At 45.8% G+C, this 25,254-nt stretch overlaps 3 protein-coding genes across 7 annotated transcripts; 1 reads left to right on the top strand and 2 right to left on the bottom strand.

The window, feature by feature from the left end:
* Positions 1-914: 914 nt before the first annotated feature.
* LOC121297072 (transmembrane protein 233-like) lies at positions 915-5,832 on the bottom strand. The gene is made up of 4 exons (XM_041223082.1): positions 5,827-5,832; positions 5,140-5,322; positions 2,462-2,596; positions 915-1,271 (listed from the first exon to the last, which is right to left on the bottom strand). Exons 1-4 carry the CDS (start codon positions 5,830-5,832, stop codon positions 1,260-1,262), a joined length of 336 nt encoding a protein of 111 aa, XP_041079016.1. The 3' UTR covers positions 915-1,259.
* A 1,500-nt stretch (positions 5,833-7,332) lies between these two features.
* Positions 7,333-18,182, bottom strand: LOC121297263 (POZ-, AT hook-, and zinc finger-containing protein 1-like). Of its 5 annotated transcripts, XM_041223466.1 has the most exons (6): positions 16,830-18,182; positions 16,075-16,138; positions 14,966-15,137; positions 13,909-14,055; positions 11,358-11,555; positions 7,333-10,697 (listed from the first exon to the last, which is right to left on the bottom strand). In XM_041223466.1, the coding sequence occupies exons 1-6, from the start codon at positions 18,038-18,040 to the stop codon at positions 10,258-10,260; spliced, it is 2,232 nt and encodes a 743-aa protein (XP_041079400.1). In that variant the 5' UTR covers positions 18,041-18,182; the 3' UTR covers positions 7,333-10,257. The 5 variants fall into 5 exon arrangements, with proteins under 5 accessions (XP_041079400.1, XP_041079396.1, XP_041079397.1 ...); XM_041223462.1 differs by lacking the exon at positions 11,358-11,555 and having other exon boundaries at positions 14,966-15,200; XM_041223463.1 differs by lacking the exon at positions 11,358-11,555.
* A 2,561-nt stretch (positions 18,183-20,743) lies between these two features.
* LOC121297544 (developmentally-regulated GTP-binding protein 1-like) lies at positions 20,744-24,789 on the top strand. The gene is made up of 9 exons (XM_041223898.1): positions 20,744-20,925; positions 21,509-21,632; positions 21,754-21,929; positions 22,012-22,081; positions 22,359-22,528; positions 22,696-22,826; positions 23,101-23,268; positions 23,429-23,551; positions 23,965-24,789. The coding sequence occupies exons 1-9, from the start codon at positions 20,887-20,889 to the stop codon at positions 24,062-24,064; spliced, it is 1,101 nt and encodes a 366-aa protein (XP_041079832.1). The 5' UTR covers positions 20,744-20,886; the 3' UTR covers positions 24,065-24,789.
* The last annotated feature ends 465 nt before the right edge of the window (positions 24,790-25,254 follow it).

Below are 25,254 nucleotides of genomic sequence, written 5' to 3'. Positions count from 1 at the left end.
TGCAGAATGTTTTTGATCACCTGACCAAGCCCAGCACAAACCAGCTCAGGGACTATGTGATCGCTATTTTTAGCGGCTGCAGTGATAAGATTACATATCGGAATACAGGAACCCTCTGAGTCGACAGAATGCAGCTGTCCAGGCCCGGGGGGGCTGATCTGATCCCGATCCAGGAGCTGAGCCTAGCGCTTCCCAGCCATGCATCTGTCCCTGCCTGTAACAGCATGAGAGAGGGGAGAGGCGCCCCCTCACACACCCACTTCGAGAACAACTTGTGCTCATCATCATTCATTACAGGTTGATTGAAGCAGGAGAGGAGTAACCATTGAGACGGGACCCTTCTTTACAAGGCCTGTCTTCATTCATCTGTTTCCACTGCGGAATAAAAATCTGTTTCTATTGCAGTTTGCAATGGGATTGCTCTCTTGTCTCTATTACAGTTTGCAATGGGATTGCTCTCTTGTCTCTATTGTAGTTTCCAGTGGGATTGCTCTCTTGTCTCTTGCAGTTTGCAATGAGATTGCTCTCTTGTCTCTATTACAGTTTGCAATGGGATTGCTCTCTTGTCTCTATTGCAGTTTGCAATGGGATTGCTCTCTTGTCTCTATTACAGTTTGCAATGGGATTGCTCCTCCTCCTCGGTTCTGTAATATGATCTAACTCCTTGGTTCTGTACTATGCTCTAACTCCCCAGTTCGGCAAAATGCTCTAATTAGCCCCAGCTGTGGATAGCTTGATCAAATCGAGCCATTTTTCATTTTAAAAGCACTTCCTCGGTAAACATATTATTACAATACTGACCCACCTCACAATGATCACAACACTGATTCTGTTCTATACCTGATTTCTCATGTGTGTATGATAAAAGTCTGGTTTGAGGGTCTGGTGTGAGTTTAAAAAAATTAAAAGAAAAGAAAGAATCCTGCCATTGCCGCCTTGTTCGTAGAAACTCTGTCTTCAGGTAAATCCTTTAAAAAATAAAACAAATAAAAAACAGAAATACAATCTCTTTGGAAGAAAGATGTCCTTCAGTAGGGAGATCCTCTGCCACTCAAATCTCGGAGGGGCGATTGTTCATGTTGCTTGCTGTGTCTAGGCATAAGAATGACTCGGGTCTCTCCAGACTTCCTCAGACTCCCTCTAGGAGGCGGCACAGCCGCTCGACAGGTAGAAAACAAGACAGAACGATGCTCTCACATGGGCCCCAGGGCTGGCTTCTGAACAAGCTGTGTGTCTGTCTGAGGACAGCCTCCAGCTTCCTAACTGAGCAGCTAGAAACAAACATGCAAAAAAAACAAAGATCAGAGAAGTCAGGTCCTGGGCATGAATTCAAATCAGGACACAGCTGATTGGCAACAAGCTTTGGGCATTTATTCAGCAGAATTTGATTACTTTATAGTACTTGGTCAGTGTTAACAAAAAAATAAATATACTGTACCACAACAGAGACCTGTAGTAAAGGTTGCAAAGACAATTTATAAATCTGTGAATTCTAAAACATATTACAATCGAATTAGAAAACCTAATATAGTTTAGATTATATTGAGGGTTTGCTCTATCCAGCCCGAGCGGTTCTTTATTATTATGGCATCTCTATCCTTACAGCTCCTTTTAAAAGAATACCAAACAGCAAAACAAACAGCAGCCCTGATTAATGCAACTGCTGAGTTTTGACATGCACATGTTTTACCAGGAAGAAGGAACCACAGTTTTAGTTATTTTGTATTTTTCAAAAGCTGTTAGAAGGATAGTGGTGCCCTGATTAAAATGTCATCTTATTTTGGGGTTGAGTTGCAGGCATACATGTGCTTAGCATGCAGCTGCCTGTACACAGCATGCACTGTAGTGGTGTGATGCAGAGTGTGGTGGTGCCCTCAGTACTTTTAGGATATTGGGTTTCAGTCAGAGGTATGATAGGTAAATAATTGCAATCACTGTATTATTTGGGTTAAATTCTCAGACCAATTTACTCCAGTTCATTATAAACACATTTTATTCAGAAATCAGAAAACTCACCCAACACAAAATACCAACCCAGAAGTAAAGAGTTAAGACTCAGATTCAGTGACTTGAATGAAGTATTGCGTTTTCTTAGAAGACTGGCTTTTTATTTCCTGGCATATCATTGGTTAGCACCCCAGGCAAGGGGGTTACATTAATATTCAATAGATGACCAGGAATTTAAAAAGTACCGGCATAAGTGCCTTTTCACCTGGACAGATATCCTTGAGTCACCTAACTTTGTGTCTGTCTTTGTTTCGTAATAGTTGTCCATTTTCTAAGCGCAATAAGACTGCTGCGTCGGGCCTCATTACCGCCCACCCCTTATTGTTTACTTATGAGTTATAGTCATTTAATGCTGGAGTGAACAGCTTTGAGACTCCAGCGCTATGAGTTCCCTTCACAAGCACAAAGACCAAGCGGAACAATGACACAGAGCTTGGAGAAAGGGGCTCCTCACCGTTGTGAAGTGAACCGTGCAATAGATGGCAGTGACTAGGAGTCCCATAATCACCGACGCGATGGCAACCCACTTGGCATTCCAACCCAGCCGTTCCGCACCCTCCCGGTCTCCTTGGTTATAACTGCTTATGGACTGGAGGAAAGAGAAGACAGTGTGCGTCAAACACAATGCATTTCACTCCTGCCTTGACTTTCAATAATATAGTTTCCCATATTTGTAAAGGGCACAGCCAGGAATGTTTGGAGGTCAGGGCTAGCTGTGGAGCCAGGCTTTGGTCATCGCTGTCATTTAGTTTAGTGGCGCGCATCTCCGGTTAGCGCACAGCCCGAAAGGTAAATCATGTAACCTGATCATCATGGACAGGGTTTATCTGACTCGCACACGTTTCAGGCGAGTTACAGTCCGATCTCCAGCGACGGAGTTTTTAAAAATCTGTTGTCCTGACCGGAACACACTGGTATACTCGGTGACCAAGTAAGCACAGAAGAATCGAGTTCTATTACCGTAAATCCAGCCCTCACCCGGACACTCAGACACTGCAGCCTCTCATATCGCACTTTTTAAATGGAAAGCAATCATAAAGTGATATTTTAGAGAAGTGCTATATAATCCAGCACCGGTTATACAAAGCGTGTTGTTTTGGCCTCGCCACTGATATATAGCACAGTGCATAGGCCTATTGGGTTAACGATCTCATTGATCCGAGAGGATTTGAGACGAAAATGAATTTGAGAAACACTAGGAGGGATTGCCCGAGCTGATGGCGCGTGTGATTATCATTCCAGGTCATGATTTTGGATGCAAGCCGCCACAGTCTAGGATTTCTTGCAATGCTTTGCATTGAGTTTGCACCACGCAGAGGCTGTATGTCACTGTCACCCCTGTGCTGCTCATGGAAATCGCTGTGTCCGGGTTGGACTGGGTGCAAGAGACGCGACCTCCTGCCATAGCACTGTCAACAGGGGTGTAGGGTCATGACGGGCATCCGGCAGCCGGGGCGGATATTGGCTTGTCGCCACTTTAGAGGCTCCTCTCGACAAAGTGTGTGCTGCATATGGCAGGTGCTTATGTATTTGTTAATCCAGCTCCTGTACTGCATTGTAAATAATCATGGAACCAACCACTCCTTCTACAGTCGATATCAGTGATCGCCTCATCCACATGCTCAGTGCATTTTAGCTGCATTGCTCTTGGCTGTTCTCATGCAGAACTGCCGCACAATAAGGAAGAGACAACTTCACTCAGCCCTTAGCAACAGCAGCGGAATCTAGTAGTGCAGTGCACGTGTATACTGCAACAGAGCTGGAATTAACACGGAGCTGAGACGTGAATAGAAAACAAGAAGGGGAGGCATCCGCGTCCGATTGAATTAGCAAGCATACATACAGGTGCACTACAGAGAGAGGTGGCGAGCGGCACTCGCTTACATCTATACTGATGGGATGGGTGGAGTGCAAATTTAGTTTAAATTGAAATGGAGCGTCTTTAACACAGCCCGCTCAATCGGGCGACTCCCTGGTCTATAGTTAGTATATTTAGAGATGGTGTGTTTGCGGCTCAGGGCGCACACACAGTATCTGTCTGTCTCGGCTGAGCGAGCTGAGTGTTATAGATCCTGCGTGTAACCCAGTCAGTTAAACAGCTGCTAAACTCATAAAGAGGTCAAGCGAAACACTTCTGAGATGAACTGGGGTATAAACAGAGCTCCCCAAAGGCGAAGATCACTCAGCATAATGGTCTGATTAAAGATCTCTGTAACCGATTTATAATAATAATAATAGTAATAATAATAACAACAACAACAATAACAATAATAATAATAATAATAATAATAATAATAATAATAATAATAATAATAATAATAATATAGAATAGCCTTATTTAATACATGTTTTCTTTATTTCTTTGCGTTCTTGCGTATTTAGTCAGTTTTTACGCTAGTGACGCTAGTGTAATGTTCCCTATTCTATCTGTTTGCTGAGGAGTTGTGTCATGCTGTATATTAATCGCCTCTCAATGCATCGCGTATCACGCACAGGAAGCATACAATTACTTTGCAGGATCCATAGCTGCCGACGCGCATAAACACGAACCCTATAGGCTAGAAATGTGCAGGAAAGTGCCGAATAATGTTTTGTGCGCAACAGATGGTTCTATCAAATAGAACCACGTGTTCCAATATAACCCAGATTAGGGGTTTTTAATTTAGATTAGGGGTTGCAAACTCTTTGGTCCCATAGCGATCATTATAAAGCCCCTGTTGTTCAATGTGTATTGCTGGAATGGTTTTTCATTATAAAGCCCCTGTTGTTCAATGTGTATTGCTGGAATGGTTTTTCATAGAACCCGAGCACAAGAAGAGCTTCAGAGTAACGCATAAGGAACCGCGTGGGTTTATGGAGACCGCCCGAGAGCAATTTAGTTCAAGCTATGCCACCTGCACAGTCTGATCGTTTTCTTAAAGTTTTACTTTCAGCTAACATGTGTTGTGCTAATTTAATCCATTATTATTATTATTATTATTATTATTATTATTATTATTATTATTGTAAAAATTCGTATAGAAAAACTGTTCTTACAAAACTAGCTTGTATGACAAAAAATTCCCGTCCCATGTTGCAATGTAATAGACACGGCCTATGCAAGTCCTTGGGTCTTAAGTTAGCCATACTTACCATTACAGAGAAAATCAACGCCACTATGTTGACGGGGTAGGCTGGACAGAAGCATGTAAAGATGGTGAGAAGCAGGTAGTTGTTTGGCGGAGGCGCTTGTTGCGCTTCGTCCCTGGTGTCAGTCTCCGGACTGTTGTCCGAGGCGCTCTTTAAGTCTGAATTCAGGACAACAGGGACAGCGAGCTACACAGGAAAGCTGCTTCAGGGAAAAAGGAACAAAATAAAGTAAGAATAACTGTCCCAGCCCCAGTCCCAGTTCCAGACCCAGACCCAGAGTTCGTCTCTCAGCTGCTGTCGGTGCGAAGCGCAGCTCAGAAAGATGACCGCTGATCTAATCAGTGTTGAGGGATCTAGGCGCGTCTGAAGGGTCGCAGTGACACGGATAGGTCCAGACGCAACACGTCCAGCTCAGGCGCGGTAATGAAGAGGAACACGTTGCCTTTCAAGCGTGTTTATTACAGCCCGCCTGTATCTGTACTGTATGCACCGTTAAACACATATTTAAAGATTAAACATTTAATCAGCTAGGCTAATACAATAGAAGTTATAAAGTAAAAATAACACTGCTTCTTCTGCGGATTATCACTCATTTAGAATGCATTGCACTTGGTTTTGTCTCATCGGATCAAAGGGTAATATCTCACAGACAGAGATCCCGGGCTCTTGTTGAAAATCAAATTAGGACACCTTCATTTTGAACTTGGTTAAGTGTTAACTCTGATCAGAGAGAAATACCCCCGGCCGAACTTCACCTAAACAGCAGCATCAGTGTGGAAAGGTATCTTCATGTGAGAAAGACGCTAATCACAGAGAGTGGACCTATCACGACACCACCCCCCCACCCCCCCTACCACCACCTTCCACCCTTTTCAGTTTATTATTATCTTGCAAAAGAAATATGCTACATAATTGTGAATGTAGAGAATGAATGCAACACGTCTGCTTTCTGTGCAGGTGTGTTGGAATAATGTTTCAGAATAACTGAATTTACTTTGCAATTAGGTATCTTTTATTTTTTCTAGGTTTACCTGCTGTGTCCTCAACATGAGATCAGTACATAAAACTCACTGAGATGTATATCTTTGCAAGAGCATTTCTTGTACACGTCAGTGTCCGTGAAAACCTGACCACTAAGCGTCAGATCGGCTGCTGAGTGTTTACATGACATTAGAGAATGCATTCTTTCCTGAGAATCGTGGTGTACGCTTATTTGATTTCACCTCCAGGTAAACGATACTTATTGACATTTTATATTCCTAATAAAAGCATGAAGTTTAAAGAAAACAAAAAAATATATAATTATTATTATTTATGTATGAATCTCTTGCAGGCCACGCTTTCACCCTCGTTCACCAGACCCCGCGATCAGTCACTGCTCAGCCCGGCGAAAGTGTGGATTTGACATGCTCCTTCAATGGAACCGGTCAGGAGACTACGCAAGTTAGATGGTTCAGATATGCAACTAATAAGACCTCGCTTCAAATCAACATATCTTTTAGTCACAAAGTGATTTTACAATTTATTAACCGCGCAGCTGTCACGGAAAACAATTCTACGAGCACATTATCCCTTGATGCCCTCCTCCCGGAGGACAGTGGAGTTTATGTCTGTGAGGTACAGAGGTGGATCCCGGCACCCTGGTTAATGTTGCAGGTGAGAATCGCTTATTGAGAAAACACTTGCCCCCAGCTTTATTCGTGCATCCCTTGCGGGTCAAATAATTCACATAATAATAATGTTGCAGGTGAGGATACGGGTGTTATTATAACAGCAACTCACACTATAGCACTTTGTGTTTCTCTTATCAGAATAAATACTCGGGTAATCATGATTATTTCATTAGTATTCGTATTCCAAAGCACTAAACTATCAACAAAAAAAATAAAAAACAAATTTATCTATCTATCTATCTATCTATATATTTATCTGGATACATGTGTTCGTGAATCACAGTTTATTGTTGAATATTTTCAAAGTTATTCAAAATAACTATTGCGACGCTAACGTTTCGCTTTAACTCTTTCACGGTCAAGAAAAAACCGCAGAGGGATTCTTCGCACCAGCTATCCAATGGGAATGCTGTAGCTTAGTGCGAGTCAGAGTTGATTTTGAAGTTTTATTAATGATCAATGAAAATTAAATAAAAGCACAAACTCCTCAGATTAACACTTTGTTTATTAATTAAATCTCTGTACATCAAAACATACAGAGACTACCGAGTTAAAACAGTGTACAAACCCAACACTCCCCTCTGGAAAAGGTATGCGTCTATCAATACAAAAACAAAGAGGAAAGAACCAAAACGTCGCTTAACACAAACGCCCAGCCAATCAACAGTCAGTCAAGTTCACGTTCAGATTTGTTTTTCTAAAAATGTACATTGTGTTTAAAAGCCTGCTTCTAGGGTTATTGCATATGCGCCACAGCTCCTTTCCGCTCCCTATAGCTGCATGCAAACGGGCTCCGAAAGGCACTTTGCACCGCTACTGCAGCCTTGCCCGCTGACTGGTTCAGATCTCAACCCCAGTGAGACCCCGTACCCTGCAAGAGACCCTTTCTCCAGGCCACTTATATACATTGATCTTCTGAGACACGTAAACGCATGAACCCTGGCAGTCCTGAATTCGTTTTGTGGAGCTGAAGAAAGTGAAGCCACACAATCCACACTTCTTTACCAAGTGTACATGAGAGCAGGACGCTGGACACTTTAAAAAAAAAAAAAAAAAAAAATTACATATATTTTGGTAAATGGGATTTATGGGTCCGGTCAGTACTTGCAGAGACACCGAAAGGGTTAACTGGGTCTATAATTACAGGGGGTCCAGATATTCCACATTCCCGGATTATGCCGCATGTTGAAAACAGCCCTTTATTGGAGTTCTCTTGCCCAGTTTTAAAGTCACGTTCCAACCTGACGCAAAATGTCGTTTAATAGCAACAGGAAAATACAAAAAACAGATGCAATCAATAACAAAATGAAAGAAGACTGCCTTACCACCATTACAGCAGTTAAAAACACAAGAGCATCAAAGCAAGACGGTAGGAGTCGCCCTCTACCCATACAACGCATACACTTGGACCCCAGGCTTCTCGGTTTGCATTCACATGAACTTTGATAAGAGTTTATATGCATGGATGGAAATAAGACCTCTACTGCGAGCAGTTTCACCCATTCCAGCTTTCACCATGGGCTTGATTCGAGGTAGGTCTTATTATGAAACTCTTAGTAAAACCAGGAATTGATCAAACTGCTCTGCAATGGGAGTCTGGCTTCAGGTTATGAGGGTCAATGCACTGTGCTGAAGGCTACCCGAGACACTGTGTGTTCAATTCTGCTGAATTGCTTTCTAATGGGAATGCTGTTTCCAGGGTCTAAACAAACGGACCAATCAGACTTCCTGCCACTGCAAAACAATCTGTTACTTACTATTTACAGATTTTCAGAAACATGAGAGCTGTGTTCAGTCAGTTTCAATCAGGCTGATCAATGGAATTGGATTGGTCAGACCATCCTATTGATACAGATCCATTGTTCTTTGCCCCGCTATATAAACCCTCTGAGGCTCATGATGTGGGAACCTGCCTGTACTTGAAATTACCAAGTAAGATTACAAGCTGGAGCTAAACTACATTACTTGTTAAAATAGATCTTGGCTTCCCCAAGAGTAATCCATTAGGGATTTCTGTACAAGCCAGGTCAATGGTGGTCACATTTATTAGACTGCGTCTTTCTCCGGAGAGATGAGACACCCCCTCCGTATCAAGCACACACTACTTACACCTCAATCAGCAGAGTGCTTTCAGTGCTAGCCAGCATAATAATACATTTATATAGGCATTTTCATTCTGCTTGCATTTGTGTCGAATCCCTGTCCAAAGAAGAGAGCAGAAAACGATTCCTGCCTCCAGAAAGTGAATCCCTGCCCAATCGACACAGAGTTTAAACGAGAGACCCATTCTGGTCACGCAGCCTTCAACAGCCAGGACCAAAAACTCAAGTACATGTAATATTTTAAAACAAATACAAAACAAATTTGTATTATTTTACTTTCTCCAATACATAAAAAGTATTTGACAACCGTGTCTTTTTAAATTCGGCTAAAACTTCCACTAAACTCTTGCTGAGCGGGTGTGGTCCAGTAGACCTGATTCACCCGACAGTGCTGGCAGCACAGAAACACAATTCTGAATACGCCTGTATTAAACAACAAAGAACAAAAGCACATCTGTATTGTTCCTACAATACAGATGATTGTACTTTACACACTACTGTGCTTGAAAGGATTCCTAGAAAAGGGTTACGAGGGTCTTCCGAAGCACTCTGCAAGCTTCTGCTCGTTATCCTGGAATACAAACCCTATATACATGCCATGGGGAGGTAAAGGACACTCAGTCTGGCTAGGTCTCTTGGAGTTCCCCGGCAATGCCAGCGTCCGAGGTCAGCGTGATGAACCATTGCAGGTCTGCCATGCATTATCTACCAAACTGCTGCTGCAGTGCAAACCTGGCTCCGTTCAGAAACCGCCCAGGAAGCACCTCCCTGCCTACTCCTGCTCTACAGCGTGACTCGTAAACAGGAGCCCCTCTGCACAGCACTGGGGCAACTTCTGCCAAGGGTCCTGAACTGTGGAGAGGTGCGGTGCCAAGGAGCGCGACAGCAACTAGAGAAGAAACCTCAACTCAAAAATAAATACAATTAAATACAATGCCTTCAACCCCTCCCGATCTGGTGTAAGAGTGCGGACGGACACACGCACGCGCACAAACACACACACATGCACGCACGGGGCGCACTGCCAGGGTCAGACTGAGGATGAGGAGCAGAAGAAAATATCAGCTGACACTGGCAAAATAAAAACTAACAGATCATTACATTTCTCATTACAGCACAGTACATGTAACCTTATATATGACATGAGAAAATATTTGAGATATTTGGTTTTAATATATATAAATATAAAACCAAGTTGCCCCTTGACTCCAGTTCTGCATGGACCTCTCCTCTCAAATCGCTGGGAATCACCCGCAGGATCAGCACAGCTAAATGGTGGCGGTGGTACCGATGCCCCCTCTCAGTTTAGCTCAGTGAAACTGAGGTGTGGGGGCAGTCTCGGGGAGTCACTTCCCCCCCATGTTCATCCCGCTGTGCCCAGCCTCGGGATCAGTCAGCGAGGATGCAAAAGCGGACTGGACAATCTGGAAGCCGAAAGACTCAAGGAGGGACATGTTCTGTTGCGGGGAGAAGGGGGCCAGTTCCCCCAGCGCTTGCATGCCCTTCTGGGGGCAGTGAGCCCTCTGCACGTGCTTGTTCAGGTGGGACCTGGAGCGGAAACTGCTGCCGCAGTCCGGGCAGGTGTGCTTTTTTTCCATCTCGTTCTTCGACTTGCTGTCACCCCTGGCCTCGCCCCCTCCTCCCGCCTCGCACTGGAACGAGACACTCTCTTCCTCCACCTTGTGGTGAGACTTGAGATCGCTCCCGTCAGACAGCTCCCCGAAGGAGTTGTCTGAGCTGTCCTGTGGGTCTTGGTGGGGGCATTTCTGCAGGTCCTCTTGTCCGTCTGCAGGAAAACATTTTTATAAAAATAAATAAATAAATAAATAAACAAATAATAGAAAGGTATAATTTTTTTTTTTTTTTTTTTTTTTTTTTTTTTTTTTAAATGTGCGTCCGGTCTTGTGGCAATTTTTTTAGAGGTCATCTTGATCTAAGTCAGTTAGTCAGGTGATCCCTGGACCGATATCATCTAGAGGGACACTGTGCGCAGACGTATAAGTAGGTCTGTGTTTGACATGGTAGATCCTGTCTGCACGTGGAAATTTATAAAAATTTTTATCCCGCCACAGACAGGAGACCCCCCCCCGGGGGGGGGGGGGGAGTTCCACACACAGCTCTCCCTTCACAGTAATGCCCTGAGAGCTGCTGCTGAACCACACAGCCAACAAGAGAGAAAGCAGCTTCAACCATCCTCTCTGGAGCAGAGCCCTTTCCATCAGGCTTTCTATTATAGCAAAGGGGAGGAACAAAATCACTGCACAGTAACTAACTGACTTGCCATGACCCTGGCAAACCAAGCTCAAGATCCAGTGAAACCACAGGGAGCACAACCCTAATTTACAGCACAAACACTACCGAGTCTCTGCAGCACAAGTGCGTGAACCAGTGCCCAGGTTTGGGCTGCCTCACCCCAGGGCTCGAGAGGCCCATCTCAGGTACTGACCTGCGTGACGCCCAGGCAGGCCGGCCGCCCGGCATTCCCAAAAATACTGAGCGCCAGGTTTCCCCAGCAACACCTCGGGCTGGAAGCCAATGGGAGGAGGGCAGAAGGGCAGCGTGGGCGGGGCCGCGGCAGGCAGCCCTCGGAAACGCACCTCTGCTTCAGGGAAACTGACCAGCAGCCTCTGACTGGCACAAAAGTCTATAAAAGAGCAGGAGAAAAAAGTGCCCAAAAACAAACAAACAAAAAAAATCATTTCAAAAATAACCTTCACACCAGTCTAAAAAAAAAAAAAAAAAAAAAAAAAAAAAAGGTTTGAAACTTTTCCCGACTATATTAGTTGCCAAGTCAGCATGCTATTTGGATTGTCACTGCCTGGCCTTATTTATTTATTTGAATCTTTCTTTTTTTTTTTGCTTGTTTGTTTGTATCTTCACTGATGTAAAGTTCATGTTTGAAATGGTGTTCTGGTCACTTCTCCTTTCTCAGACTTTCGCCCCTCTGGAGTGACGGACTGGCAGAGGAATCAGCCTGGTTTTAAGGAACGAGGAAGTCAAAGACCACTGGGATTGTGCCCCTGCGCCTCCACCTCTACAGGGGTACCCTCCCTCACTGGCATGCCCCCCAGTGTCGCCCACCTGCCACAATTCAGCCAATCAGAGCTTCAACGCCCTGTCAGACCCCTGTCTCTAACCATACCCCTGTTAAAAACGGCCAGCCAAGCTAACTCAGGGCTTCCTGAACCAACTGCAGCAACTCCAGCCACCAAACGGTTGACTCAGTTTTCCACAGACCAGATCATATCGGCATTTCTAGCACCTGCCGCTGTTCTATAAGCAGTCACCCACTGGAACACAAACAAACAAACGCTTCAGGAAAGCCTGAATCAAAACAAGAGGCTCTCACTCACACACTCCCCTCTCCCCAACACTCACAAATCAAACCGTGTGGTTTACAAAACAAACAAACAAACAAACAACAATGTAACCCTCTAAATCTGAAAGGCAGCAAATCAAATAGAAGTCTGCCCAGTCAGAGAATCTCACACATCGAGTTTATAAAACCCGCTGCATCCTACTTCTTTGGAATGGTGCACCTACCCTGGACTCTGCACACAGAAGGCAGGCACCAGCTGAATGGGCAGAGCTGCCCAGGCTGGTAACATGCAGAGCTGGGTGCAAACTCTAGGGGGCAGTCTGCAGCTTGAGCAATCTGCTCAGTACTTCTAGGCATGCCAGGACCTTCTCTTATTGTACTATTTATTAATCCTATGCACAGGGACAGGCATAAAGAAGCGTGCCAGATGAAGTGGTTGTTAAGCTCTGAATTACTGAAAGGAGAGACACAGTGACACCTAGTGGCCAGACGAGAGTAAGTTTGTGTTTTTTTAGGCAATGGGGTTATGACCTCCTTCATTATAATGGTGTTCAAAAATTAACCCACCACCACCCAAACCCCGGAAACCAAAAGCTGCTGCTCTGAATGGCAATAATATTCGAAAAAGATCCATAAAAAACTACAGCAGTACTACAATGACAATACAGCTGCACATGCATTGCTAAAGCGCATGCATAGTGTCTGGGAGCGATGGAGAAGAAAGCAATACACTGAAACAAAGCCATGCAGGTCACTGGTCCAGTCACATGACTGCAGAGCTGCTGCTGCCGCCATGCACACACAGTGTACCATACAGAACCGTTTACCTGGGGGTGAAAAGCACATGTTTGCAAACGCTTCTGCAGCCTCCCACTACTGTTCTTACAGTCCAACATCGACAGCACAAAGAACGCACGTGTCACTAAAACACACACGTCACTCGTCTTAAACTCTATGCGGCGGTGTTTTTAAAAAGACAGTTTCAGGCTCGGATTTGCAATCTGTCCCAGGTCATTTCATCAGGAATCCTTCTGCTTTTAAGAAGCTTAAAAAGGCGCAGTACGAATGCTCGGAGTACTCCCAATTAAAGATAACTCGTTAAAAACTCGTTAGCCGCACGGACTGGTCATCAGGTTTAGAAGCAGGGACGATCCCTGCTTTCAAAACCCCAGGTAACCCCATTTTCACTGAATCGCATTAGACTGTTTTTAGACACAAGGTCTGGTAGAATTTGGAACCATAGCAGAGATGGCAACTTACAGTAATTCCAATCAGATTTCCGTTTCTCCGATCCCTAAATGACATCTCTGGGGCTCCCACTCTGCACGTCACAGTGTCCACGGGACACACTACCTCTGTCAGCCAGAGGGAAACAGCCTCCCTCCCCATCCCTCAATGCACAGCATGTACATTAAAGTCTCAAATGTTTTTCTTTTCTTTAAATCAAATGAAAATGAAGCGAACCAAATTCTTTTTTTTTTTTTGACCAGTAAATCAACTGATCACTTTCTCGCGTCCGGTTTTGCCAGCGTGTATTTTCAACGACGGACGCTACATAAGGTTTTCTGTTTTGTCTTTCAAATCAGAAGTGGGCTGTTGCAATGCTTTACAGAAGCAGCAGTGATCAATGCACATGGAGCAGAAGCACAGCGTGGATATCACAGCGCGGATATCTTGCCTTCGACAGCACAAGTCCTGCCCGTGTGGAAGCCCGCGCCCCCGTTCTGGGGCTGATCCCTCTGCTCAGTAAAGGGGGGGCTGTCGGGGAGGGCGGCCCCGTGGTGGCTTTTTACATGGACCTTTAGGTAGGAAGCAGTGGAGAAACCTAGACGAGAAACCAGGAGATAAACACAGAAACCTTAGCGCTGGAACACAGGCACAGATAGACAGAGACCCACAGATAGAGGGGAGTCAGGAACTAACCAGACAAGTTGAAATTTACACTGGAAGCCCTCAGAGTAATCCTCAAGTACCCAGATTATTGTAAAGTTTGCATTGCTTTCCAGTGCACACAAATTACTCAGACACAGCCTCAGAAGAGATGTTCAGTACTGTGGAAGTACAGTTACTGCAGTATATACACTAGAGAACAACACTGCCTGGACACAAGCACAGACATTGTAGAACATAGACCTGCTTTTGTGGTACCAGCTTTAACAGCTCTTTATTCCTGGTGGCTGTCGGCTGAAATAAAAAGAAATATAAAACCACAAGAAAGCACAAGGTCCTGATCCCAGTTTTCATGCTGGATGATCGGAAAAGTAAATGTAAATAAGCCTTGTCCTTCTGCAGCTGAACTAAAGAGAAGCTCTCTCGGTACAGCTGCTGTACTAACCCATACAGCGTAGAGTGAGACGTGGACAAGGGACCAAAACACAATAAACAAACAACGGCCGTCTCTCTAGCCAGCTGTGTTATTTGAAAAGCATGCAAGAGGATGATTCTTCCTCAAGCAGTTTTAAGCACAGGTTAAACACACTGGTACCAGTGAGCCCAATCCAAGACTGTAGCAGTGGCACGAAGTAAAAGGAGAGAACATCACGCAGCTGCACTTCCACCAGCAGGCCACTAGATGGCGGTGGTGGTGGCAGGCCCATACACTCCTTCATAGCAGCACGCCTGGGACAAGCCTGTGTCTTGATCCGTAAAGCAAGGGACCTGCAAAGCCCTGAGCGCTCTTCGTTAAAGCAGCACCCTGGTCACACAGAGGGCTTGCCGGGAGCTGCTTGCGTTACCTTTGTTGCAGATGCTGCAGTAGTTGTGCGGACCCTCGCTGTGCTTCTTTAGGTGGTCCGTCATGTAGGCGGCCCGCAGGAACTTGCCACACACCTGGCATGGGATTTTATCCTCGTGGCACGCCAGGTGGGAGCGCAGCCTGTCTCGTGTGGCAAAGGAGGCATTGCAGGTCTTCAAGAGATTAACACAAAAAGCGTTATAGTCATTACTGCCATGGCCTTTCACCTCTTCAACCTGTCGTTCAGCCCAAAAGACAAAGACAGCTTGGTTATGACATCATAGTCGTAAACGAAACACAGGCAGCTTGGTTATGACATCATAGTCCTTAAACAAAAAAAATGTAATCAACAAACCATTATTTTATTTTAAGTGAACAAAAGGCATAAATCTGCAAAAATGTATACAAAACTAGCAGATGAAAACTACTTTATTCCAATTTAAAATGGCTTTGAAAATGTCCTTATCTTTTTCAGAGAAATCTAGATCTGTCCTGCAGAGCATGGCGAGCGAGGCTAGTGCTGCAGCATCCAAGTGTTGAATGGCTTTCTTCAGTGAGGAATGCACACCATCTACTCTAGAGAGGCTGAGCTCATGAGAACGCTCAAACCAGAGCTGAAACATCACACTGCCATGCAAGAAACTCAGAACAGCAAGGGAGATCAGCACCTACACTACTCAATGAAATGTGTTAGAGCTGAAACCTCACACTGCCATGCATGAGAGGCTGAGCATTTCATCCGTTCTCTCCTGTTCTCCTTCCGTCCTTTCACAGGAATTCTCTGCTGCAGCGTTTGCATACCAGCACCTCTCCCCTCACTCCCCCAGACTCCAAACCCCTGTGTAACAGAGCCACAGTGTGAAGCTGATCTGTAACCTGATCTCCCTGTGGCCAGGGGGGGGGCTAGCTCAGCGTTTCTGAATCACTGCGATTCAGCAGCCGCTGAAAAACATGACCTGCTCCCACGAAGAGGCAGTCATGGGTGGGGGGTGGGGGGGTCTGTAATTGAAATGGCTCCTTCTGCCTAAGGAACCATTTTCTTTCACAATGTCTGAAGCTGCAGCTGTAACCCCCTCTCTTGAGGAGCTCTCAGGATAAGAGCGGTCTCACCTGACACTTGTGGGGTCTCTCCGAGGTGTGCACCTGCTTGATGTGTCCGTTTAGGTGGTCCGGCCTACGAAACGAGGAAATCAATAAATAAAAGCACATAGATGGGTGGACAGACAGGCTAAACGGAATCTGTATACACCGTCCTGGTGTGCAATGACCCCTACCACAAACGCGTGACCGGACAAGATCACCATAGTGCACTGGAACACTGCGCCACATTTACTGCCAGCTGCATTTCATTTCAGAAGACCTGCCGTTCTGAACAGAGCTACACAAGGTCTAGAAAACATGCAACAACTATAAACACGCAGGACTGGGGAACACATGGAGAACACACTGATTTTATAATACTACAAATACAAGCTGGCTGTGCTATTATAACAGAGCCTTTGTCTAACTGGCATTGCTTTCAGCATTTTCTATTAGCCCTGCAGGTGATCAGAGGAGGTGAACAGGCGACCACCCAGTCCGGACAGTACAGTGTGCGCAGCGCTTCCATAGCGGCGCGCATAACATGTGTGAAAGGGGCAGGGAGCGCGCAGTCAGCCAAACTGCCTAAATCGGATGAACGCGGAGATTTGTAAACTATGGGATGGATTTTCAGAGTGATTTATCTGAACCTGTAAATGAACCATCTGCTCAGTTGGGATGCAATGGACCCGAATCTATTCACTTTTAAACAGTCAGTCAACGCGTCAGGACTGTGTGTGTGAGAGTGAGTTCCCCCCCCGAATACAAGCCCATCAGTGTCTTACCTGGAGAAACCTTTTCCGCAGGTCTGACACACGTAGGGCTTCCCGACCGAGCCGTCGTGAGACCGAACGTGGTAAGACATCCGGTCCTTCCTCTTAAAACGCAGCCCGCACACCGGACAGGCGTAGGGCTTCTCCCCGGAGTGAGAGAGCTTGTGCCGGTTGAGGTGATAAACGTCCCGAAACACCTTTCCGCAAATGTCGCACCCGACGTGCCTCCTGGTCCTCTCCCGCTTCCGAGTGCCGTCTGCGACCCCGATGTGGATCGGAACCCCGTTTTCGGAGTTGCCCATGCTGTGAAGACTGATGCTGGGCGCGCTGTGCTGGGCTTCGTGGTTCCTGAGCCGAACGCCGTCGCTGAAAATCTTTCCGCACAGTCCGCAGGGGAAGATTCCCAGCTCCTTTGCAACGGCCGGGCCGGCGAAGAGCATGGGATCCACCGCCGGGGCTTTCTTGGGCCGCCCTCTGCCCCGCTTCCCTCCCGCTCCAACCTGAGCGGCGCCGCTCGCCACGTTTTGAAACGGATTCGCCACGGCAAGCAGCGGGGACAGCTGTGTGGGCTTCACGGGCAGCCGTCCTACCGTCTGCAGACCCGCAGGAATCGCAGATGGGCTGCTGTCTGTCAAGGAAAGGCCACCCGTCGCTTGGGTGTTAACGTCGCTGTCGAGCGCCTGTTCATTGGTCCCGAACACGGACCCCACCAAACCGGACCCATTTGCCATGTCCGATGGAAACCCCAGATCGGGCGCTCCGGTTCGGAACAGAGCCAGATCACCCCTAGCCGGCGGGACCAGGATCTGGACATTGGATTGCTTGATAACCTCCTGGCATATCCGAATCACGGACCTCATCAGGAGAAACTTGGCGGCTGTCATTAGCTCGGGGAAGCACTCGAGTCTGACGACAATCTTCGAAGTGTACGCGAAGTCTAAAATGTCCTTAAAAACTTTGCCGCTGATCGTGTGCATCTCCAGCTCTTTGGTCTCGCCGCCCCCTTCCGCCTGACAGCTGAAGACCGACTCGAAGTACTCGCTGCAGGCCGCCAGCACGGCTTTGTGAGCCGGGAAGCTGTCTTCCCCGACCCGCAGGATAACATCGCAAAACCTTCCTCCATTTTTCCTCTGGTCGTTGAGGTTGTGAAGCATCTCGTCGCTGTGTTTACTCACCTGGTAGGTGTACGAGGAATTCCACGGCTGCTCCGAAATGCGCTCCATGGCATTCGTGCAGAGTCCTCGCTAAAAAAAAAAAAAAAAAAAAATACAAATTCAATTAGGAGTCAGACACCAACCCCACTTCTTTGCATCTAAAAAAAAAAACTGTTTGCAGAAAAATGGCAGCCCCCCAGCTTCCTGTGAACTTTCACCTTCCATTTCGAGGGGGGTAAAGGTGGAATCGCTAATCGCTGGGGGGGGGGGGGGGGGTGTTGTTTTTTTTGTAAGTAATAAAATGCCGCGAAGAGTACGCGACGCAAACGTTCTTTAAGTTGAAACTTAACTGAGTCTGACCTGCTCCCACGGCCAGAAGATTCGTTTCTTAATAAAAAAAAATTTTTACACTTATAAAATAAAAAAATAAAAACAGACATGATGTTAGGGGGGGGGGGAGGAAGATGTGTTTTCGTGTAAGGTCAGAAAAGTATCGGGGGGGGGGGGGGGGGCGAGAGGAGGAGATCTCTGATCTAACTAGCCCCGAGTCATGTCGAGACCTCCTTGTGATTGGAACGCGTTGGTCCTGCCCTCTACAGTATCTAAATAGTGTAGCCCTAATGACTAAATAGGAGTAATTACAAAATAAATAAATGAGTCTAGTTTTACCACCCTTTAATTGATTGGTAAAACCCAGTTTGCCCTTTATTATTATTATTTTTATTATTATTATTATTTATTATTATTATTATTATTATTATTATTATTATTTCACACACGATTAGTTACTCACTCATACTAAAAAGTAAGATTTTTTCAGTGATCAAAATAAACGAAATGTAAATCTCTCAATATGTATAAATTCATCACGTCTCAGTGCTTGCAGTATGTGTACAATTGAACACACGGACAGAGCCCTGGCAATTAGCTGTTTTTATTAACACAATTTGTGCTTCTGTCTGTCTCTTGTCGAAATGCCTCAGGTTATATATGTCTGTGTGTTCCGCTTGGTGGGCTTTCTCTAATCCTGAATAAAGTTCTCATTTGAAAGTACCCAGCTCCCCAGTGATGCAGTGAAACGTTGTGCTTCACATTGCTGCCCTCACAATACAATCTGCACATTCTGTGATACACACAACCATTGCTAGCTTGTTACTGTATTGGTTTATCCATGCCGTTTGTCTGTGGGAATATGGAACACCAAACTACACTGCCCAGAGAAAATGTGTTACAGCATGCCAAAACACAACGAGGTGCAGTGAATAGTCAGAGTGTACCGGCGCAGTGAATAGTCAGAGTGTACCGGCGCAGTGTACCGGCGCAGTGAATAGTCAGAGTGTACCGGCGCAGTGAATAGTCAGAGTGTACAGTGAATAGTCAGAGTGTACCGGCGCAGGAATAGTCAGAGTGTACAGTGAATAGTCAGAGTGTACAGGTGCAGTGAATAGTCAGAGTGTACAGGTGCAGTGAATAGTCAGAGTGTACAGGCGCAGTGAATAGTCAGAGTGTACCGGCGCAGTGAATAGTCAGAGTGTACAGGCGCAGTGAATAGTCAGAGTGTACAGTGAATAGTCAGAGTGTACAGAGTGTACAGTGAATAGTCAGAGTGTACCGGCGCAGTGAATAGTCAGAGTGTACCGGCGCAGCAGTGAATAGTCAGAGTGTACCGGCGCAGTGAATAGTCAGAGTGTACAGTGAATAGTCAGAGTGTACCGGCGCAGTGAATAGTCAGAGTGTACAGAGTGTACGGGCGCAGTGAATAGTCAGAGTGTACCGGTCAGCAGTGAATAGTCAGAGTGTACCGGCGCAGTGAATAGTCAGAGTGTACCGGCGCAGTGAATAGTCAGAGTGTACAGGCGCAGTGAATAGTCAGAGTGTACCGGTGCAGTGAATAGTCAGAGTGTACCGAATAGTCAGCAGAGTGAGTGAATAGTCAGAGTGTACCGGCGCAGTGAATAGTCAGAGTGTACTGGCGCAGTGAATAGTCAGAGTGTACCGGCGCAGTGAATAGTCAGAGTGTACCGGCGCAGCAGTGAATAGTCAGAGTGTACTGGTGCAGTGTGAAATTCAGTGCCCTTTGTTTGTTGTGCGCATGCGTGTTCGGCTCATTTGCTCAAAGCGGGCTCCCGGCGATTTTGAATGTTCCGCGGGTACGCGCAGAGCTTGTCATCCATGTTAAGCTCCCGCGAACCCCGACCACCTTTAATGATTCAGCAAAAATAAACAACGTAACACAAAAAAAGCTTTTTTTTATGTAATAGTTACGCGTTTTCTAAATGAACAGCACATATAGCGCGTTGCCATAATGTGACTATTATATTAAGAAGCCAAGGCCAACCGTATTTCATGGGCAAGTGAATTTGATACTACACTGGTCAAAGCCACGGCATAGGGCAGAGGCCAATTCAAGAGTAAAGACTAAACATATTTTCAAACGAATAATAACACAGGCTGTGGGTTAAAATCAACTGGTCATGTATTGCTTCTATGCAACATAAACCATAGACCTGCTTTAAATTCACATGTGCGTTATACTGGCATGGACCACCACTGTGATATCATAAGAACACGCAACAGCGCCATCTATTATATTCTACAAAGTATTTTATTTGCAAACCCTTGTGCCGTGCGGTGCATGCAATAGTACCCTGCGGTGTCAAGCGCAGACAGACGGTTCGGTCTCGCTGCAGTGATTCAGCCCACACCACAGGAGGCGGTATTTTTTTTTTTTAAAGCCTCTCCCCGCTCCCTCGCCTCTTCTCTTCTTCCTCCGGGTTTTTGTTTTTCCCAGCGTGAGGGATCGCGTTTAGCGGCTGCGTCGGTCGCGTCTCTGAATTAAGACAGTTGTAACTCAAAAAACATTTAAACGTTTCGACACCGTAGAGAGAGGGAGAGAGGACCCGCGACCAGCCGCTATGAGTTTGCTGGCTAAAATCGCTGAAATCGAGTCTGAGGTAAGGAAACACAGCATGGTCTGTCTGTATAAATACATCATTACAGCAGCGACCACGACACCGGCCCACTGAAGCAGCTCTGGTGAAAAAAACCCAAAGCCATTTGTAAGATGTGGACCGATCACACACCGCTCAATCACAATACCGTCAGCAGGTCTGAGCTCTGGTGATCCTGGTGTTAATGAGATTGTAACTGTCATGCATGGGTACGGTACAGTATATAACTGCACTGTACGGGTTGTCTGTGTAGTTGATAACTGCACCGTGCCGTACCGGTAGTGCAGACTATCAAGAGCCAACCGGGCTATTAAGAACCAGGGTGCAAGGTTGGCAATAAGATTCCCATTGCGTAGCATTTTTACCCATTCCAGGTTTTTCTTGGAGTTTCATTAACCGTCATGTTATGGGCTCCGGTGTGTTTTGCGCAGTAAAATCAGGAATGGATCAAACTGCTATGCAATGGGGGGTCTTTCTCTCTCCCTGAACTGGAGAGCATTAGTAATAAATGAGTGTTTGATTTCATGCGTGCTTCTTACAATGGTTCCAGTTTTAACTGCAGAGTCTTGCCCCCCCTCTCTTGCAGATGGCTCGGACCCAGAAGAACAAGGCCACCGCTCACCACCTGGGGCTGCTGAAGGCTCGGCTGGCGAAGCTGCGCAGGGAGCTCATCACTCCCAAGGGGGGGGGCGGAGGGGGCCCAGGGGAAGGTGAGAGCGCAGGGCTGGAGAGAAGCAGTGACATCCAGTCCAGGTTTACTATGCTATAACACTGTAATATATCTCCTGTATGGGGTAGGTGTTGCTGATTTCTTTCTGTTGTGTCCTGAAGGTTTCGATGTAGCGAAGACTGGCGATGCCAGGATTGGGTTTGTGGGCTTCCCCTCTGTGGGGAAGTCCACTCTTCTGAGTAACCTGGCTGGGGTGTATTCAGAAGTGGCAGCGTACGAGTTCACCACCCTGACGACCGTGCCGGGGGTGATCCGCTACAAAGGAGCCAAGATCCAGGTAGGGGACTCGCCAGCCCTTAGCGTGGCCTTGCCGCTGAGCCTTCAGACCCTCCTATGTGTGTCTTTCCTGTTTGTTTCAGCTGCTCGATCTGCCCGGTATTATTGAGGGAGCCAAAGACGGCAAAGGAAGAGGCCGACAGGTCATTGCTGGTAAGAACCTGCTTCCAAAACACTTTGGGACGCAGCCTGCTAAACTTAGCATGGGCTTCAACGAACAATACAGCAAGTCAAGTCATGAACAGCAGCTTTCTCCACTAACACTGCAGCAAGTCAAGTCTTGTGTTTTGCTGCCCACACCAGTACTGTAAGTTAACCCCCTCCAGGCTGTCTTGCGGTCTGCTTTCTTAACTGTAGCGTACACCTTCAGAACATGGTGTCTTCAGCTCCCGGGCTGAATGTCTCTTGTTTGTTTCTGTTTCTCCCTCAGTGGCTCGAACCTGCAACCTGATCCTCATTGTACTGGATGTGCTGAAGCCACTGGGGCACAAGACTCTGATTGAACACGAGCTGGAGGGCTTTGGGATCCGCCTCAACAAACAGCCGCCCAACATCGGCTATAAGAGGAAGGACAAAGGAGGGATCAACCTGACTTCCACGGTGAGAGGGGACTAGCCCTGCTGGCTACATAGAGAAGCACATAGATCATCACTGGAGCTACACCCTTTATAATGTGCTTGAGTAGCAGTGACCCCGCTGTAGACTGTACTGGACTTTCCCAAAGCTGTGTTTGACAAGCTGTTCTGCTCTGCTGCTCCTTCCCTCAGTGCGTCCAGAGCGAGCTGGACTTGGAGACAGTGAAGAGCATCCTCGCGGAGTACAAGATCCACAACGCTGACATCACACTGCGCAGCGACGCCACAGCGGACGACCTCATCGACGTCGTGGAGGGAAACAGGTGCGCTGATACTGGGACCCATTCAGCACGCAGGCATGGAAACGAGACTCCTGCTGCATAGCACTTTCAACCCCTTCCAGGTTTTACTACCAGCTCGATTATTCGCAGTGTACATCTAACAAGCTCAGGTGTTAAACTCCTAGTAAAAGCAGGAATGGGTCAAACTGCTGTGCAATGGGAGTCTTATTTCCATGCATGGATGTAGGGGAAGGAAGCATGAAGGATGTAGTACAGATAACATACTGAATTTAATTTTTTTTTTTTTTTTTTGCAGGGTCTACATCCCCTGTATTTACGTACTCAATAAAATCGATCAGATTTCAATAGAAGAGCTCGATATCATCTACAAAGTCCCTCACTGCGTCCCGATCTCTGCTCACCATCGCTGGAACTTCGACGATCTCTTAGAAAAACTCTGGGATTACCTTAAACTTGTCAGAATGTAAGCCCTGTGGCAGGGGGAGGCGTTGCTGAGCATGCTTTATCTGATGTTTGTGCAGGTGCAACAAGCAGGAATTTACACAGAATAGCATTGCAGTTACAATTTCAGGAAACAGTTGTGCGTGGAACTGACCCCTTGTGTGTTTGTTACCTTGTTTTAGCTACACCAAGCCCAAGGGCCAGCTGCCAGACTACACCTCCCCAGTAGTGCTGCCAGTGGAAAGGACGTCTGTGGAGGATTTCTGTCTAAAAATCCACAAGACCCTGATCAAGGAGTTCAAATAGTAAGTCGTTTCTATAACAAAGCATATAAATAAAATATATATTTAAAAGATGTGTATTGTGTACTAAAGTGCATCTTTGAGTCTTGCTGCAGTGCATTTGGTAATTGGGTGGTTTCTGTCAACCAAAGTGAGAGGATAGTCTTCTGGGATTGCATAGCAGTGTGATGCAGTCCTGGTTTCACTAGGAGTTTAATAAGACACACCTGAGCTTGTTACCTGTGCACTGGGGCTAATCAAGCTGCTAGTAACTGGAATGGGCGACACTGCTATGCAGTAGAAGTCTTCTCTCCATCCCTGTTTTTCAGATAATATATTTCCTGGCACAATTAGATGAGGGTTAATGTCTCAATCCAGGGTTGCCTGGGAGGGTTGTAAAACTGTGTCTGACTCTCATTCTCCTTCCCTGCTCCCAGTGCCCTGGTCTGGGGTTCCTCTGTGAAGTACAACCCTCAGAAAGTTGGAAAGGATCACGTGATGCACGATGAGGATGTAATCCAGATTGTCAAGAAATAAAAACCAGAGGCTAAGGGCCGGCCTTTTTTACACTGTATTAAATGTATCGCACAAACCTACAAGTTAACGGTGCTGGAGATCAACCTTGTGTGAAAGGGCCCGGGAATTTGTGACCTCCCCCCTTTCTCTAAGGCTAGCTGTGCCTAACCGAGAACAACAGGCTGTGCATACAGCAAGGCTTCCTGTAATAGAAATTGTGACAATGAAACCCTTGCTGAAGTGCCCGTGTTCTTCTGCATATTGGGGGGGGGGGGGTTGACATTGAATAAACCACCAAAAATGTTTTAATTGCAAAAAAAAATCCTTCATGCTTCTGTGGTGCTGTGCCATTTAGTGTAGAAATCAGGATTTCCTTTCTTCATTTTAACAATGCAAAGCAAGGAAGAAATGTAAATATTCAAATATTAGATTCTCTAACTTATTAGGATTTCTGTGCCTATGTGTCATAAGAGTGCCAGATCCCACTCCTGAGTGGGCAATGATTGAGATTAAAAAGCACCCAACAAGTTTGTTATCATTGGAAGAATACAGAAGTGGCATTCTCTCACCCCCATCCCATTGTAAACTGATCGATATACACATCTATAAATACTGTGTATTTAGGGCACCAAGAGAAAGGGAATGTATTTGAGCAATGTTGTCAAGAAGCTGTCGGTATAGATGATGCATACTGACTGCAATTCATTCATTTTATGTAAAACTATTAAACTGAACAATTAATATTAGTGATTGTGGGCTTATTTCATCCTGCTATGACATATTACTCATAAGCAAACTGTTAATTTTGGTTTTAAAAAGCCCATACAAGTTATTGCCTTTTAACCAAAATTATACAGTGAAATGTAGACACCAGTTCCTTACCTAAAAACCAACACAAAACATTTATCCAGCTCTGCATGTCTGGGCATTCCATTACAATGTATGGGGGGGGAGATAAATAAAACTGAACTAGTTTCTTTATAGGGCTTCTATCTCTATCGCACACACACACACACGTATTTCTCAAGGAGATAGACACATTTCCAATACTTAAGTGACTTTCTGATCTTTGCACCTCAGGCCACAAGCATGCTAACGAATGAAGGGAGAGTCCATCTAATCCAATACTCAAGTCTAAAATTCTCTGGCAAACAAGATAATCTTTAAAAGAAATTATGAAACTGAATACCCATTAGAATAACCCAACTTAG

The sequence above is a fragment of the Polyodon spathula genome, chromosome 22 (assembly GCF_017654505.1).
Source record: "Polyodon spathula isolate WHYD16114869_AA chromosome 22, ASM1765450v1, whole genome shotgun sequence".
Taxonomy (NCBI): domain Eukaryota; kingdom Metazoa; phylum Chordata; class Actinopteri; order Acipenseriformes; family Polyodontidae; genus Polyodon; species Polyodon spathula.
The sequence above is the reverse complement of the archived record's forward strand: the minus strand, read 5'-3'. Positions and strand labels throughout refer to the sequence as shown.